The 15,380-nt window shown below is 63.6% G+C and overlaps 2 protein-coding genes across 2 annotated transcripts; one reads left to right on the forward strand and one right to left on the reverse strand.

Moving 5' to 3' along the window:
- The first annotated feature begins 4,046 nt into the window (after positions 1–4,046).
- On the forward strand, positions 4,047–11,667 carry FSTL3 (follistatin like 3). Its single transcript, XM_053999325.1, has 5 exons — positions 4,047–4,119; positions 6,028–6,213; positions 8,965–9,180; positions 10,191–10,418; positions 10,509–11,667. Exons 1-5 carry the CDS (start codon positions 4,062–4,064, stop codon positions 10,559–10,561), a joined length of 741 nt encoding a protein of 246 aa, XP_053855300.1. The 5' UTR covers positions 4,047–4,061; the 3' UTR covers positions 10,562–11,667.
- A 1,784-nt stretch (positions 11,668–13,451) lies between these two features.
- On the reverse strand, positions 13,452–15,332 carry PRSS57 (serine protease 57). Its single transcript, XM_053999224.1, has 5 exons — positions 15,176–15,332; positions 14,937–15,090; positions 14,604–14,748; positions 13,883–14,143; positions 13,452–13,799 (listed from the first exon to the last, which is right to left on the reverse strand). Exons 1-5 carry the CDS (start codon positions 15,330–15,332, stop codon positions 13,620–13,622), a joined length of 897 nt encoding a protein of 298 aa, XP_053855199.1. The 3' UTR covers positions 13,452–13,619.
- Positions 15,333–15,380: the final 48 nt, after the last annotated feature.

A 15,380-nucleotide genomic window follows, 5' to 3' on the forward strand; every position in this document is an offset into this window, starting at 1 on the left:
GTGGCTGGAAATCGGCGTGCGTGGATAGGAGAGGTGGAACTGGAGCCACGAGACAGCTGCTCCTGGCTGAGAGGGACACGTGTTGTCACAGGTGGCTTCTGCAGGATGGGATGGGATGGGATGGGATGGGATGGGATGGGATGGGATGGGATGGGATGGGATGGGATGGGATGGGATGGGATGCGATGGGATGACCTGGCTCTGGTCACTGCTTTCCCCCATCCCAGCCTTCCCAGTCCCCGTTCCATGTTGCTTGCACCTCCTGGCTCCAAGCACTGGCATTTCCCCAGCATGGACAGAGCTCAGTGCATCTCCCATCAGTTCAGGGCAGAGCTGGCGGCACTGAGACCAAAGATTCAAAAAGAAGAGGTGTTGGGCGAGTGCAGCTCTTGCTGGGGGCACCCAAAGCACTGGGGAGGAGGAGGATATTTTTGAGAAGGAGAGAGGGAGTGAAGCCCCCCAGGGTGATGCTTCCTGTGGTGCTGGGGCCTGCGGGGTGCTGGGGATGCTGGTGCCAGCAGCAGGGATCAGGATTTGATCAGGAATCAAACAGAATGGCTGATCAGATTTGGAGGGGCAGGTCTTGGGAATGTATGTCAGCCTCCCAGCCCTCCCTGAACGCTGGCGCTCCCGCCCTGCCTGCCTTCATCCACAGAAGTGGAAGTGTCCCAGCAACATGAAACGATTACTTGGCGAGGAGAATCCAGCTCAGCACTTCTTGGCATTTGTTCATGGCTTTTCATCTTCAAAGCTCCTTGCAAACATTAGCAAACTAATCCCTGCAACCTTCCTGGGAGATAGTGCAGGATCAAGCAGAGGAGCATTATCTCGCCTCAGCAGATGGGGAAACTGAGGCACGGAGCGGTGACGCTGCCGCCCCGGGGCGTGGGGCGAAGCTCCGTGTCAGCGCTGGGGGTGGAGTGAGCCCATCAAGGTGCCGTCCTGACACTCTCTCCCCAAACAAGCACTGAGTCAATTCACTGGGCTGGAGCCGTGAGGATACAGGAGAAAATCCCGCCCCAGGGTCAGGGCTGCCGGCAGCAGCCGCGGGGCCGTGCCCTCGGCTCACACCTTGCTCTGGCCACTTGCCACGTGCTCCAAGGGATGGGACCGAGATTTGGTCCTGTCCCCCTTCGCTGGGTGCACACTGAGCTCTCGTGCTGGCCCTGCTGTGCTGAGCCTGTCCCCGAGGGTTCCCATGGGCTCATGGATAAACCTGAGCTGGGGCTGTGGAGCCCCCAGCAGCAGCCCCTCTCCCCACTGCGATGTTTGGCAGCATCTGTGCTTGCATGAGAGAAACTGGGGCATCCCACTGCGGTGAGGAGAGGAATGGGGCCAGGATCACCTCGCTCCGACAGGGAAACGGCAACATCCAGGGCCCTGGCCAACACCTGCCCACAGATCCACGCCGGCGGTATGAAACCTCTGCCCTGACCCTGGGCTCTTCTTCTCAATAGAACGTCTTGTTGCAAATTACAGCTCTAATTGGTTTAGCAGAGTTTAATTAGCCTGAACTGATGAGAGAGGCGAGATTCCCTCCTTAAAGGAGCCCAGCAGCAGCATGCAGCAGCTGGGGTTTGGTGGGAGAATGTTTGGGTCTGAACCTTGTCCTGAAATCCCGCTGCAGCCTTGACCCAGCGTGGCACCAGTGCCCAGAGGAAAGATCAGATGTGAAGCCACCATTCACTGTGCTCCAAAGGGCTCCTTTGTCCTTGCTCCAGCGCCTCTCGCCGCCCCCAGCCCTGGCCCAGGGGTTCCTCTCTCTCCCTTTGGGTGCTGCAGGGCTGCTTTCCTGCAGGTCCCAGGCCAGCTCCTCGCCCCACTCACTCCGTGGGTGCTGCTGGGGCTCAGTCACGCCCTGGGCTGTCCGTGGGGTTCAGGGAGACAGCATCACCCTGTGCGTGGGACTGGCCAGTGGAATTTTGCTGCCAGCTTTGCTTGAGAACCAGCATTGTGGTATCACCACGGGCAAGTTGCTTCAGCCACAGCCAGGACAGTGGCAAGCAGAGCCCCCAGCATGGTTTTCCTGGCAGCAGGGCAGCCTCATCAGGACTCTGAGCACCCTTTGGCTCAGGGACTCGCTTCCCTCCTGGCCACCAGACTCCTCCTGCCTTTATATCAGGAGCCTGGCTGCTCCCTTACAGATGCAGCAGCGCCTGCTGCTCCGAGCTAGGTCTGACCCCTTCCCTGCCAGAGACTGCAGTTGTGCAACCCCACTCGCAGCCAAGGAAAATCCCTTCCTGGCCTCTGCGAGCTCCTCTCGCATCCTGGAGCATGTGAGTGAGCGAGTGCATCACCACCCACTCGCTCACGGACATCCCGCTTGGAAGTTTGGCTCCCCAGCCCTCTGCCCTTACATGGGCAACCGCTCCGAGGCGGCCGAGCCAGCCTGGGTCACGCCAGCCAGGACAGGGCCAGGAGCAGCGCCAGGGCCAGCAGCACACTGGGAGCCTGGTGGCCAGGGGCTGCTGGCTCTGTCCTTCCCTCCAGGACCCTCCACTGTCGCAGGGTCAGTGCTCCTGTCCCCACCTCACACTCTCAGGAGGTGCCAGGTGCTGCAGGGCTCCTGTACCTGCGGATGGCATCAATGCCACCTGGGGTAAACCCAGCCCTCCCCATTCCTGACCCCTCCCTGGGGGTGCAAAGTGGAGAAGGAAAGGAAGATCTGCCTTGGTGAGAGCCCGCCTGCTGGCTGGAGGGATGGAGGGAGGGATGGAGATGTGGCAGTGCCCGTGACACTGCTCTCTGTCCGTGCTGGCACACGGCATTGCACCCGCTCCCCCTGTCATGGAACCCAGGCTGCTCCATGTCCCACTGGACCAAAGCTCTGTCCAGCCCCATCCCACGCCAAACCAAGCTGCTCGTGCTGTGCTGGCACCACTCGGAGCCAGGAGGCTGCTGCTGGGCCGGAGGGGTGGTGCAGGGTCCCGTGGGCCTTGCGGCCAGGGCCCCTCTCCGAAAGAGCCCGGCTCAGCCCTGCCGAAAACATGACCTCAGCTGGGGCCAGTGCACGGGGTGAAACGTTCCTCAGCTGCGTGGCCGGGAGCTGGACAAGGCCTGGGCTGTGGCAGAGAGCCCCGTGTCCCCAGTGCTCTGCCTCAGGAGCAGGGTGATGGTCCCTGGTGCCTCCTGACCCCCCTGCAGACATGTGGGTGATCTCTTTGTGGTGGCACCAAGCAAGGAGCAAGGGCAAACCTGCGCTGCCTTGCCCTGGGTTCTCTGCTGCCCTCCCCTGTCCTGCAGGAGCCCCACAAAGCCTGGGTGCCCCTGAAAGCCTGGCAGTGCTGGCCCAGCTGCAGTCCCCCAGCCCAGGGGAACTGTTCAGGAGCCAGATGAAGCAGTTCTCGTGGAGATGGAGACATCTGTGGATGACAGGGGCAGCACCTGCCACAGGGGTATGGCCCCACAATTCTTCTCCTTCCTCTCCTTGCCTGGCAAGGCTCAGGGTGGTGCCTCAGTTTCCCTCTGTGTGTTGGGAGTGATGTTGGGTACCAGCCGAGCTGTGGGAGTGTTTGGGGAGCAGAGATGAAAGGAGCCATAGATGAGACAGCCCACACCGTACCCCTGCAGCTGCCGGGGCTGCTCGGGGAGGAGGCAGGTTCGGGTTCATGCGAGGGTGGCTGGGGAAGGCACAGCCGTGCGGGCAGCACAGGGTCGGGCAGGGGAGCGCTTTGGGGTCCCCCACGCCTCGGGGCGTGTCCAGACACTGCTCTGCTCCGCTCCACCCCGATCACGGAGGGCACCCCCAAACCTCCCCCGACCCATCTCAGTGCCGGGGTGCCGGTCCCCGCGCTCTCCGGGGGACGCACGGACACAACCCCCCCCCGCCCACTCGGTGACGATCAGACCCTCATTGCCTCCCGCCGCCCCCCCCGCGCTCATCCCCCTCGCTGCCCCCCGACTCCACCGCTGCTGCCCCCGCCCCGGCCCCCCCGCGCCGCCCCGCCCGGTGATTCACGCCGCCCCGCCGCTTTATAGCTCCGTCGGCCTCGCCGCCGCCTCACAGCAACAGGTCACCGGAGCGCCCCGGCCCGTCCCGGCCCGTCCCGCCCGGCCCGGCCATGCCGCTGCGGCTGGCGCTCTGCCTGCTGGCGCTCTGCAGCCCCGCCGCCGCGCACGGTAAGAGCCACGGGGGTCCCGGTCCCGGCGGGGGTCCCGGCGCAGTCCGTCCGCCCGCTCCGCACCGGCCGCCGGTAACGCCGCTCCCGCCGGCAGGTGTTCGGGGCGGGGGCGGCCCGGCCCGGGGTCGCGGCGCCGTTATCGGGCGGCAGCCCCGGGCTCCGCTGTCCCGTCCCGCCGGGCGGATGCCGGGCTCTCGGCGGCGCAAACCCGCTTTACCGAGCGGAGCGGCGGCTGCCGGGTGCCCGGCGGTGTCGCTCGGGTGTCCCGGTCGCCGCCGCCCCTCTGTCGGGCGGGTCCCGTGGCTGCGCGGCGGGAGCGACCACCCGGGTCCCGCCCGGCTCCGCAGCCGCGTCCCGGATCGCGGCGATGCCGCTGCCCGGCTCCGGCATCCCGCACCCGGTGTGTCCCGGGGGATCCCTGCTCCCGGGCTGCGGGCGGCAGAGTCGGCTCGGGGCTGCGTGCCCCCGGTGGGACGGGCCGGGAGCGGGGCCGGTTCATCACCGGGGAGTGGAGTTCGGAGCTTGGACCCTCCCGGTTCCGCTGCCGGTGCTAGCGGCTTTCGCCGTGCCTGGGCGGCGTCGGGACAGTGGGAGAGGCCGTCCCGAGAGCCGGACGGGGGCTCTATCAGCCCTTCCCAGCGCCTCGGAGCCGTGCGGTGCCGCCGGTGTCGCCTTTCCCGCAGCGGCGCGGGAGTTTCCACCTTCCCCTCGCACGATGCTGAATGTTCCGTGGGGAGTGGGGGCCGCGCGGTGTTCTAACGGGAAATTGAGCTTGGAAGAGCAATTGGACAAATGCGTGGAGGATAAACCCGCGTGCTGGAGCGGCTGGTGCTGCCCGAGGTGTCCAGGCGCTGGTTCCCGCTCCATCCACGGCTGCCCCGCGATGCAGCCGGGCTGGGAGCCCCACGTACTTGTGACCGAACCAGAATCGTGTGCGTGGGGAAAGAGGGGGCACAGAGGGTCTAGGGCTGGGGCGGGCTCCGCTTTGGAGCCGGGTGAATCCTGCTTAGGAGGGGAGCGACTCCCGCCTGGCAGCGCAAGACCCGTCCCTGCCCCCATCCCTCCCTTCCATCTTTCGCCGTTTAGCAAACCTCAAGCACAGCTAATGAGAGCACGAACCCAAATAAGCGTCACAAGAGGCTGGTTTGCAGAGGCGGAAATTGCAAAGAAATCACTCACAAAAAAAAAAAAAAAAATCATCTAACTGATTCGCTGGTGGGTCACGGAACAAACAGGCTTTTGAGTCAGAGGGATCAGAGCTGCGGGTCTGGCCCAGACCCAAGGGCTGGGGCAAGTGCCCTGTGCTCCAGCCACTGGCTCAGATGCTCCTTGCAGAGGCCGTGGGTGTCAGGCTCCCGTGTCAGGGAACAGCTCCGTCCCTCCGTGGGGCCACTGGCACATGCCAGGAGATCCAGCCCTCACAACAGCCACCCACTGGCCCCACTCTGTCTGCTGCCCTGGGCTGGGACCCCCTCTCTGTGGGGCCACGCAGGAATTGAGCAGAGAGGCAAGCAGGCAAGGGAGAGGCAAGCTACAAGCCCAGATCCTGGCTGGCAAGCTGGGCATCTCCCAGAGCATCACGGGGAGAGCTGGAGTAACTGGTCCATCCCTGTGCTCCAAGTGCTGGATTTGGAGCCTGTTGGCAGGAGAGGGCTGGCAGCAGCATTGGGATGGCCATGGGGGCACTGAGTTGCCATGCCAGGGGCCCTTGAGGATGCCTGCTCTTGGACAGCTCTTGTGCCCCAGGAGCCAACACAGAGCATCTCTATGTTCCCCAACTTGTCTCAGGCACTGGAGTGATCCCTGTGCCTCTGCCCCAAGGTGGTCCAGCCACAGCCAGGACCTCGCTGCCCTTCACAGGGGACCTGGCACAGCAGGGATCCCTCACCCTCTGCCCTCTCCACAGGTGGAATCTGCTGGCTGCAACAGGGGAAGGAGGCCAAGTGCACCATGATCCTCAAGACTGGCGTGACGTGGGAGGAATGCTGTGCCAACGGCAACGTGGACGTGGCCTGGTCTAATTACACCTACCCAGGCAACAAGATCAGCCTGCTGGGCTTCCTGGGGCTGGTGACCTGCCACCCCTGCAAAGGTGAGGAGGTTGGGGAGTGAGGGGCTGCTGTGGGGTTGAGCTCTCCCCATGGGGAATGCGTGGAGCCCTGGGGGCAATACTCAGAGTCTGCAGCTGCGGGTGATGCAGCAGCACAGAGCTGGGCTGCCCCTCACCAGACAGGGCTCTCCTTGGTGGTCTGGGACAGCACAGGGACCCCAGGGACTGCTGACCCCATGCTCCTGCTGCTGCAGCTCCTGGATGGATGCTGCTGTGGATCAGGGCTGGCGGGACAGCCTGTGTCCCTCAGCTGCTCTCGTTTTGAGTGTATTTTAGTTGCTCTCCCAGTGGAGAGGGATGCATGACCCAGGTCTTGGTCGGGCAGCCAAGTGCAGGGAGAGGATCTGGAGCTGGCTGTTCCCAAGTTAACCCCTCTGCGCTGGGGCCTCCCTCCCCTGCCCTCACCACGGCTGCTCAGAAGGAAACTTCGTCAGGTTTTTCTAAGGAAAAAAGATCTATTTCTTCCCCTCCGCTGCCCCTCGCTCCTCCCAGCGCGTGTGTGAAATGGCTTTATGTAACGGGCAGTTCCAGAAGTGGAAACTCTCCAGCTGTGAGTTCCAGCCCCGCCAGATGTTTTGGCGTGTGCCGGAGCTGCGGCTCCTCCAGCACTTGCGTGGCTGTGTGAGAACACACTCAAGGACCTGCTGCCCGCAGGAGGCAGGAGCAGGGCTTTGGAAGGTCATGTTGTTATTTGCTTAAAGGGAAAAGGTTTTTAACAAAACCACTTCCCCCAGCGCCCTGCACCCCTCAGCACTGCTGCAATGGCAGCTCCTCAGGCCGGTCCTGCTGCAGCTTGGGGCTGCACACTGTGCCAGCCAAAAGCTGACTGACATCCTGGCCCCGGTCCCATCCCTGCTTGGAGGGAGCTGGGAGCACTGGGACCCTCTCCAGGGGCTCCCCTGTGCTGGAGGCAAAGTGCAGTGGGGACAGGCAGCCCTCAACCAGGAGTCTGCACTCACCTCTCTTATCTCTGCTAGGAATCTGGGGGACCCGGGGAGGGCTGCCAGTGGCCACAGACCATGGTGGGGGCTGTGGTTCCTGGGGTTTGTTGGCGTCTGGCAGCAGGATCTTTGAGGAAACCGCTGGAGAGCCTGGCCAGCACGTGCACCACAACCCCCCACCCTCAGCCAGCCCCTGCCTGTCCCATCCAGATGGAGCTGGTGCTGCTCCTCACCAGGCTCCAGAGGCCTTGGAAGAGGGCGGATAAGAGGAGCTGTGCTCCCACTCCCCGGGCTTGCGAGGCTGGGAGAGGTTACTCCAGGATAAAGTGGGCTGCAGCCGGGGCGGCCAGGGATGGTGCTGGCCTGACCCTGGGGGCTCTGCAAATGGGTCTCTGGGGGGAGGTGAAATTCCTGGCTCAGCTGCTGGGGACACGGTGTCCCCCCGAAGGACCCAGTGCAGGGGGAAGCCAGGCTGCAGGGCTGGGGTCACGGGCGGATTTTCCAACTGCTCCAACCATCCCTTGCTGGGATAGTCCAGATGATTGGATTCTGCACTGCTGCCAGCATCTCAGAGTGGAGGGTGATAGGGTCTTGTTTGCTCTGGCAGCCTTGGGACATGGAGCTGCCCTGCTCTGTCCTGGGGTCCCCCAGTCTCGGCCTTCTCTTCCCTGGGACAGGCCCCAGCTGTGGAAATCAGGGAGCAAAATAGGAAAGTGTTTCCCAGCAGGGAATTTCCCCCAGGGACAGCTGGGCCAAGCAGACAGGGAATTTCCCCTTCTTCCTTCTTCTTCTCTTCCTCCTCCTCTTTCTCTTTCTCCCCCTCCTCCTCCTCCTCCATGTCTTCTAAGGTGGCCCATCTCCCACAGGGAAATCCCCCTCTGTACCTCCCAGAGCTCCCAGCACGCACCCTGTCTGCGGGAATCCTTCCTGCTGGGGGTGAATCCCCATCTTGGGAAGCCTTTTGGTCCTGCCCCGTGTTCCTTTTGGTGGGTGCTGCTGGGTCCCAGCAGCGCCTGTGTCCTGGGAGCTATGGGGGCATTTTTGGGGTGAGGGATGTGTGTGCTTTAGGTGGCAAAGGGGAGTCCAAAGGAGAGTCCCTGCTGCTGACCCCTTTGCCTGTCCTTGCAGAGGCACCAGTGTCTGGGCCCCCGGACACCAGGATGGGCCCCTGCTTGGAGCTGGCGGCCCCACTCCATCCCCGCCGGCGTGGGCACGGTCCTGGGGCACTGGCAGAACCCCCTGAACCTGGCCCCCGCGCTGGCCGGGAGGTGACCTGGGGGGACAAAGCATCTGCCTGTCTGGGGAGCAGCACTGGCTGCTGCCTCCCGCTCTTGTGTTCCAGTCACGGAGCGAGACAGGGCCGGGCATTGTCTGCTGGGAGCGGCGTTCCCCATCGCCCGGACAACTCGCGAAGCCCGGCTCCTTCTGGAGGAACTGAGGCCTTGTAGAGATAGATTTTTCCATTGCACAAGAAAAAGAAATGTCTCCTTCCAAAGAATAAATAGATGGGAAGGAGTGAGCTGGTGCTGAGCGGAGCCGGGGCTCCGGCTGGGGCGAGCACTGGAGGATTGCGCGGAGCCACAGCCAACGACCTGCTCCTTGGTGGAGCTGAGCAGATCCAGATGCTGCTGGGACAGCTCGGCGTCAGCACGCCTGCCGTCACCCGGGGGGGCGTTTGGGACCACAAGGGGGACCCCCGGTCCCACTCGGTGTCACACTGTGGGGCTGGGCAGGACGGAGCCTTCCCTGCTGGGTGACAGCCCACTCATGCGCTGCTGCCCTCTGTCCGCAGAGAGCTGCGAGGGGGTGGTGTGCGGCCCCGACAAGGTCTGCAAGATGAAGCACGGCCGTCCCCAGTGTGCCTGTGCCCCCGACTGCTCCAGCCTGCCCCGCAAGCTGCAGGTCTGTGGCTCCGATGGCTACACCTACCGGGACGAGTGTGACCTGCTGACAGCCAAGTGCAGAGACCACCCCGACCTCGAAGTGATGTACCAGGGGAAATGCAAAAGTAGGTGCAGTTGTGCCCCTATCCCACTGCATCCCATCCCCGTCCTATCCCTGTCCTGCCCCTGTGGTACAAGGAGGGAAGGTCTGTCCTGCTATAGGGCCCTGCAGGACATGGGTCTCATTGTCCCTTGAGGGGGTATTGCAGCTTGTTGGTGCAGTGGGGTTCAGCCCTGGCGCAGGCTGAGCGGTAACGGTCCCTAAAATGTCATTTACAAACGTCAGGCCCCTTTTTTTCCTCTTTTGTAAAGAGTGCAGCAATCCATCCGGCCCTGCCAAGAGCTGTCAGAAGGATTATGGTTATTTTTCCAGCCCTCCTTTCTGGAAGGCTTTGCCTGTCAAGCTCTGGGCTGCGCAGGGAAACGTGGGGCAAGAAATGGGAGCTGGGAGCTGCAGATGCCAAATCTTCCAATCCATCAGGGAAAGAGAGGAGGGTGGAGGGACGATGGGGGTGCACGAGCCTCCACCCTCCCCAGCAGAGCCCTGTGCAGGGCCTGATCCTGCTGCTCAGGCTCCCTCCACCCCCGTGCGCCCTCGTTCCAGTGCTGGGTCTGGTCCAGGGTGACCCTGCCCTTCCCTCTCGCCGGGGCCAGCACGGCAGCTGCCAGCCTGGCCGCAGTGGCTGCTGCTTCCCTGCCAAGGCACCTGCGTGCGGCCGCTGGCCCAGCCAGGTCCCGCTGCGCCGAGCGGGCTCAGCCCCGCACTCCACTGCTGCAGCTGGGCCTCAGCTCCTCCCGCGTGGCAAAGCTCTGGCCAGGGCCGAGCCTGGGGACTCAAGGTCATGAGCTCCCTTGTGCTCAGGATGCCGGCCCCTGCCAGCCCCTGGCCTTGGGAGCAGCGCTGATGGGGAGATCAGCACCCTCCGGCCTCTGGCTCTGCTCTGTCCCCTGGCAGCGAAAGGAGGGAGGGGACCGGGTTTCCCTGGGATGATGCCCAAAGCCTGCCTGGGGTGAAGTAGCTGTGGGAAGGGCATGGCCGTCCCTGGGGTCACTCCAACCCTGTGCTTCCCTGCAGAGTCCTGCTCCAGCGTGGTGTGTCCTGGCACACACACCTGCGTGGTGGACCAGACAGGCAGTGCCCACTGTGTGATGTGCCGGACGGCCCCCTGCCCAGAGCCCACCAGCCTGGACCACGCCCTCTGCGGCAACAACAACGTCACCTACCCCTCGGCGTGCCACCTGCGGCGAGCCACCTGCCACCGCGGCCGCTCCATCGGCGTGCGCCACTACGGGAGCTGCTCAGGTGAGCAGGGCGGGGCAGGGGGCAGCGGGCATGGACCCCCAGCGCCTGCTCGCCCCTCACACCCCCCTCACCACTTCCCTCTGTTTCCAGCTGCGGCCAAATTCTCCGCGGAGACGGACAGCGTGGAGGAGAACTATGTGTGAATCGTCCCTCGGCCGAGCCGGAGCTGGGAGACAGGGGCATTATGTGTATATTGTACAAACCATATACCTGATATTTATTAAGATAAAAAGATCCTTATTTATCCCTGTGTATGTTTAGCAGTCGCAGGGGGCTCGATTCCCATCCTGCCAGCCAGGGGGCAGGGGAGGGGGCTCACGGCCAAGGAGCCAGGCTGAGATGCCCTGGGATGCTCTGGTGCCCGGCAGAGTGGCCGGTGCCCTCCCCTGCTGCTAGTGCAGTGTGGAGGGGTGTCCGTGGGCCCCCCCCCACGTGTCCTTGGCCGGCAGCCCTGGGCCTATTTATTTTTGGATTAATTCTCGGTACTCTGCTGACGTTTCTGGCCAGGACCTCGAGGTCTAGAGGGAATCTGCACTTTCGCCTTCCCTGAGGGGCTCGGCCCCAGCTGCCAGTCGCAGGAAAGGCAGTGCACGCTGCATCAGATTGGAGAGAGATAGATATATATTTTTATATATATATATATAAAAATACATGTATGTTATTGTCTCCTAAAGTTTTAGCATGTGTGTGTTGAAATGGATTTCAGTTTAGGTTTTCCTAGGCCCATTCAGACCAGGCTCGCACCATCTTTGGGGGTGACACCGGTGCCCGGAGGGCTGGTGCAGTGGCAGCCCTGGCTGGGGGGCACAACCATCCCCCTGCCTAAAGCCCATCGCCCGGGGCAGCTGCCCCCAGCCCCCCAATCCCTGCCTGCCAGAACAGCTTTGGGCACAGCCCGGGCTGCGGGGGGAGCTGGCCCTGTCCCCCCCCAGGACCCCTCAGCGCGGCTGCGTGGCCCCGCACCCCCTGCTCTGCCCACACCTGTATTTATTTTTACTCCTTCTCTCATTTCTTCCGTTGTCACCTGTGTAAATACCAGCTCAGCTCTGACACCAAAAAGCTCTTGACTTTATATAAATATCATATATATATATTATATATAAAAATACCTTATTTTCTATTTTTGTATGACTGGGTTCTGACCCCTGAGGTAGACGCTTTGGGAACATCCACATTCCCTATTCCATAATGTTGGGGCATTTTACGGCTGTGTTATGATTTGGATTACAATTAAAAGCCAGAATAAACAGCGGTGCGTGTCTGGTTTTGCTGGCGGGTTCTGGGGTCGCAGGAAACGTTATTCTCCTTGGGGCTGTGCATCCACACCAGGGTTTGGGGATGTGGGGAGCCCCCCGCAGCCATGAGAAGCTGCATCCCATCTGCTGCAGCTCCATGCTGGGGTTTTCCAGCCCAGCCGAGGCTGCTCCGTGCGGTGGGAGGGAAGGGGAGAGCGGGGAAGAGCAGCCCGCTCGGCAGATAAATCTGTTCCCAATCTCGGGCCGTGCCATGAGCGTTTGGTATTTCACAAAACAATTCCTGCCGGTAATTGGGTCCCGATGTGGGATGTTTCCCGGGCAGCAGCCTGCGGCTTGGCGTGCTGAGCTCCACAGGAACTGCTGCCGGATCCCCCTCGGCCGCATCCCCCGTGCCGGGGGCCGGCATGGCACCGCCCCTGACCCCTGGCCAATCCCCTCAGAGCCATCACCAGCCCAGGAGCGCATCACGGAGAATCGTGGAACCATTTAGGTCGGAAAAGACATCTCAGACAACCCAGGGTGGGCATGGAGGGTTCTGCTACAGCCCCTCTCTGCTTGCCCAGCTCAGCAGTGTCCCCCTGCTTTTGGGGGTGGGTGTCCAGGCGTTCTCAAAACACTGCCCACGCCTTTCTAGGTGCCACCACAGGCGGTGGTGTGTGGCCTGGGTTCCTCCACGGCCGCCCGCAGCGCTTCCTGCCCACGGCAGCTCCCGGTCCTGCCCGCCCCGCCGCAGGGCTTGGCCCCCGGAGCGGCTGGCGGGTGGCTCCGTGCCGAGCCCGCGGGCACGGGCTGCGGCGGCAACGGCAGCTCCTGTGATGAGCGGGAGATTTCAGCTTCCAAAACACGGCTGTGAGTCAGGCGCCGCCTTCCCACCGGTTTTTGGGTGGTCTGGGACAAGCCGGGACAGGCGCCGGCTCTCCAGGCTCCCTGCCAGCGCGGATGCCCTCGGGCTGGCAGTGCTGTCCCGGCATTCCAGGGGGTCTCTGCCCCACGCTGTCACTGCCACCACCCCACTGGGATTTGGGGCTTCTTTGGAGGCTGGCAGCCTGGCAGGGATCTGTCCTCTGCTGGATGTCCCCAAGGCCACCGATGCCCGCGGCTTGCATCTCCTGACCCCGTGCAAGGCCCTGCAGCAGCCACGGCAATTTGTGCCAGCAATTTGCAGATAAAACAAACAGCCAGAAGCAGGGAATGTCTGGCTCTGTCCCCGGAGACACCGGGCAGAGGCACACGTGTCTCAGCTGAGACCCAGCAGCGGCTCGCCGGCCACTGCGGGCACCCAGCTCCGGCGGGGCGAGCGCCCGGCGGTGCGCGGGGGAGGCGGGTGAGGCTCCCGACGGGATCCCTGTGGGCTCCGCCAGCCCAGCGCAGCTGGGAGCCCGCCTGCCCCGGGGGGGTGTCTGTGGTTCCCCTCTTTGGGGGGTCACGTCGCGCGGTGGGGAGGGTGCGGTGTGGGACGGGATGGAACAGGATGAGGCGGGATGGGATGAGACGGGCTGGGACGGGATGGGGAGCCACACCCCGGCGGGAAGGCAGCTGGGGATGCTTCTGGGGTGGCAGCAGCTGGATGCAGATCCTGGCTCCTCTGGGGCAGGGCCTGCACTCCCCTCCCTCCTGCATCCCCTGCTCCATCCACACATGCCCAGGACAAGTCAGGGGGACCAAAACACAGAGGGGGAGCAGTGGGATGGGGATTGAGGGTTTATTGAGGAAGGTAAATGTTGCCACTGCGAGAGGATGTGGGAGGGGCTTCTGGTGTAGCCTAGGGGGTACATAATGGGCAGAGAGGAGCTCCTGCCCTGACCTGGGTCAAGGAGCCCTGAGCATCAGCTCCCAGCCCCTCCAGAGCCAGAAGATGTGGAAGTTCTGGCCCTCTTCTCCCCTCCCAGGAGACATCTCAGCCCCTCTTCCCACAGCCCGCCTGCCCCCAGGACTCCCAGCCACCCTAGGGCTTCAACCACCCCTTCCCATGGTGGAACCCTCGCACAACGTGATGCACCCAGTCAATGTAGTTGGAGATCTTGGTGTAGATGTCAGGGAACCGGCGGTCCCCACATCTCTGCCCAGAGAAGGAGACAATGCCATGAACCTTGTCCTTGAAGACCAGGGGTCCCCCGGAGTCACCCTGCAAAATGAGGGGGTGGGAGGGAGATCTGAGGGTCTCCCAGAGGGGGACAGTGTGGGGCAGGGGGTCGGGGGCGCACTCACAGCACAGACTCCCTGCAGCGTGGTGTTGCGGCTGGCCCCGCACAGCATGTTGGCCGAGACCTTGCCCCTCCACAGTGTCCGGCAGAGGCTCCTCTTGATGATGGTGGTGTTGGTCTCCATCAGCTCGGTGGGCTGGTCTCCAAAGTTGGAGGTGTCCCCCCAGCCCATCACGGAGCAGACAGTGCCGGGCTTCAGGTCGATGTGCGGGGAGGGCAGGCGGATCCGCTTCACGTACTTGTTCAGCGTGGCCGACCCGTTCAGCTGGGTGGGCAGCGAGGGCGTGGGTGGCTTTGCTGATGGGGCAGAGCCCCCCAGCTGCTCCTGCCTGGTTCTCCCTCCCACCCCAGCTCACGGCTCCTGTCGACCCCCCCAGCCCTGCCCTTCCCTCTGCAGAGGCTGGGCCCCTCCCTGTCAGCCCCTCTGCACTGGTCCCAGTCTGCTGTAGAGACTGGCTGCCCGGGAGCCGCAGACCCGGCCAGGGTCGGTGTGTCCTCAGTGCCTCCATCACACCCCATGGCGCGGTCCTGCTTCTCCGGAGAAGCACTGACATCTAGTGTCGGCTCGGCCCCTCGTGGGGCACCCCACCTCCTCCCAGTGCCCCGGGGCCGTGGGGCACCCAACCTCCCTCCCGGTGCTCCATGGGGCACCCCACCTCCCTCTCGCACCCCAGGGCTGCAGGATAGCCCCCTGCCCGGCCGCTGGGTGCCCGGTGCAGGCTCACCCGGAGCAGGCGGATGTCGTTGTCCGTGGCGTGGGGGTTGTAGAGTGGGTGGGCGATGGACTCGGCCACGCTGAAGATCTGCTGGGACTCCTCGGGCTCCTGCAGCCGCTGGGCTCCCAGCACCACGCGCACCGAGGGGCTGCGCCTGTGGCCAAGGCGGGGCTAGGAGGGCGCTGCTGTGGCTGGTGGCCATCGGGGAGGGGGGGATGGCCAGGGGGACTCAAGGAGGGCACAGGTGGGGGGGGCAGCTTAACCCCTTGGGACGGGGTTATTGGTTAGAAGGGGCCACACCGTGTCCAGGGGGCACGTGTCCCACGTGGGGACAAGGCTCACCTGGGAATGAAGCAGTGGGCAGCTGTCATCACCCACTTGGGCCACACCAGGAAGCCCCCGCAGACGTGCTCCCCGTCCATCTGGATGGAGGCGATGAAGGGTCGGGAATGGGGTGCTGCTGCCTTTCCCCCGATGATCTGGCTCCCCTGGGTGCCTGGTGGGTGCAGGTGATCGTTGGAGTCCAGGGTTCCTGTCTCCCACCCTGGGGATCTGCCCTGGCAGCCCAGTTCTCTCATTACCTGCCGCGGCCAGAGCTGGGAGCAGGATGGAGCCTCCCAGGCTGAGGATGAAGAGCCCCGCTGTGACCATGGTGGCACAGAGTGGGCCACTGCCACCACCGCTGGGGCTGCTCGGGGTGGGGGTGCTTAAATCCCTCCAGGGGCTGAGCCTTGGCATGGGGGCGGGTATTTCCCTCCTGCTTCCTCTGCCGGGTGTTGCTGCTTT

The sequence above is a fragment of the Vidua macroura genome, chromosome 26 (genome assembly GCF_024509145.1).
Source record: "Vidua macroura isolate BioBank_ID:100142 chromosome 26, ASM2450914v1, whole genome shotgun sequence".
In the NCBI taxonomy this organism is placed as follows: Eukaryota; Metazoa; Chordata; class Aves; order Passeriformes; family Viduidae; genus Vidua; species Vidua macroura.

Excerpts from the sequence above, each read along its gene's own strand:
- FSTL3 (XM_053999325.1), top strand. The coding sequence starts at position 4,062 with ATGCCGCTGCGGCTGGCGCTCTGCCTGCTGGCGCTCTGCAGCCCCGCC. Across the intron at positions 6,214-8,964 it reads GACCTGCCACCCCTGCAAAG|AGAGCTGCGAGGGGGTGGTG; the intron begins GTGAGGAGGTTG and ends CTCTGTCCGCAG. Across the intron at positions 9,181-10,190 it reads GTACCAGGGGAAATGCAAAA|AGTCCTGCTCCAGCGTGGTG; the intron begins GTAGGTGCAGTT and ends GCTTCCCTGCAG.
- PRSS57 (XM_053999224.1), bottom strand. The coding sequence starts at position 15,332 with ATGCCAAGGCTCAGCCCCTGGAGGGATTTAAGCACCCCCACCCCGAGC. Across the intron at positions 15,091-15,175 it reads CCCAGCTCTGGCCGCGGCAG|GCACCCAGGGGAGCCAGATC; the intron begins GTAATGAGAGAA and ends TGCACCCACCAG. Across the intron at positions 14,144-14,603 it reads ACGACATCCGCCTGCTCCGG|CTGAACGGGTCGGCCACGCT; the intron begins GTGAGCCTGCAC and ends CTGCCCACCCAG.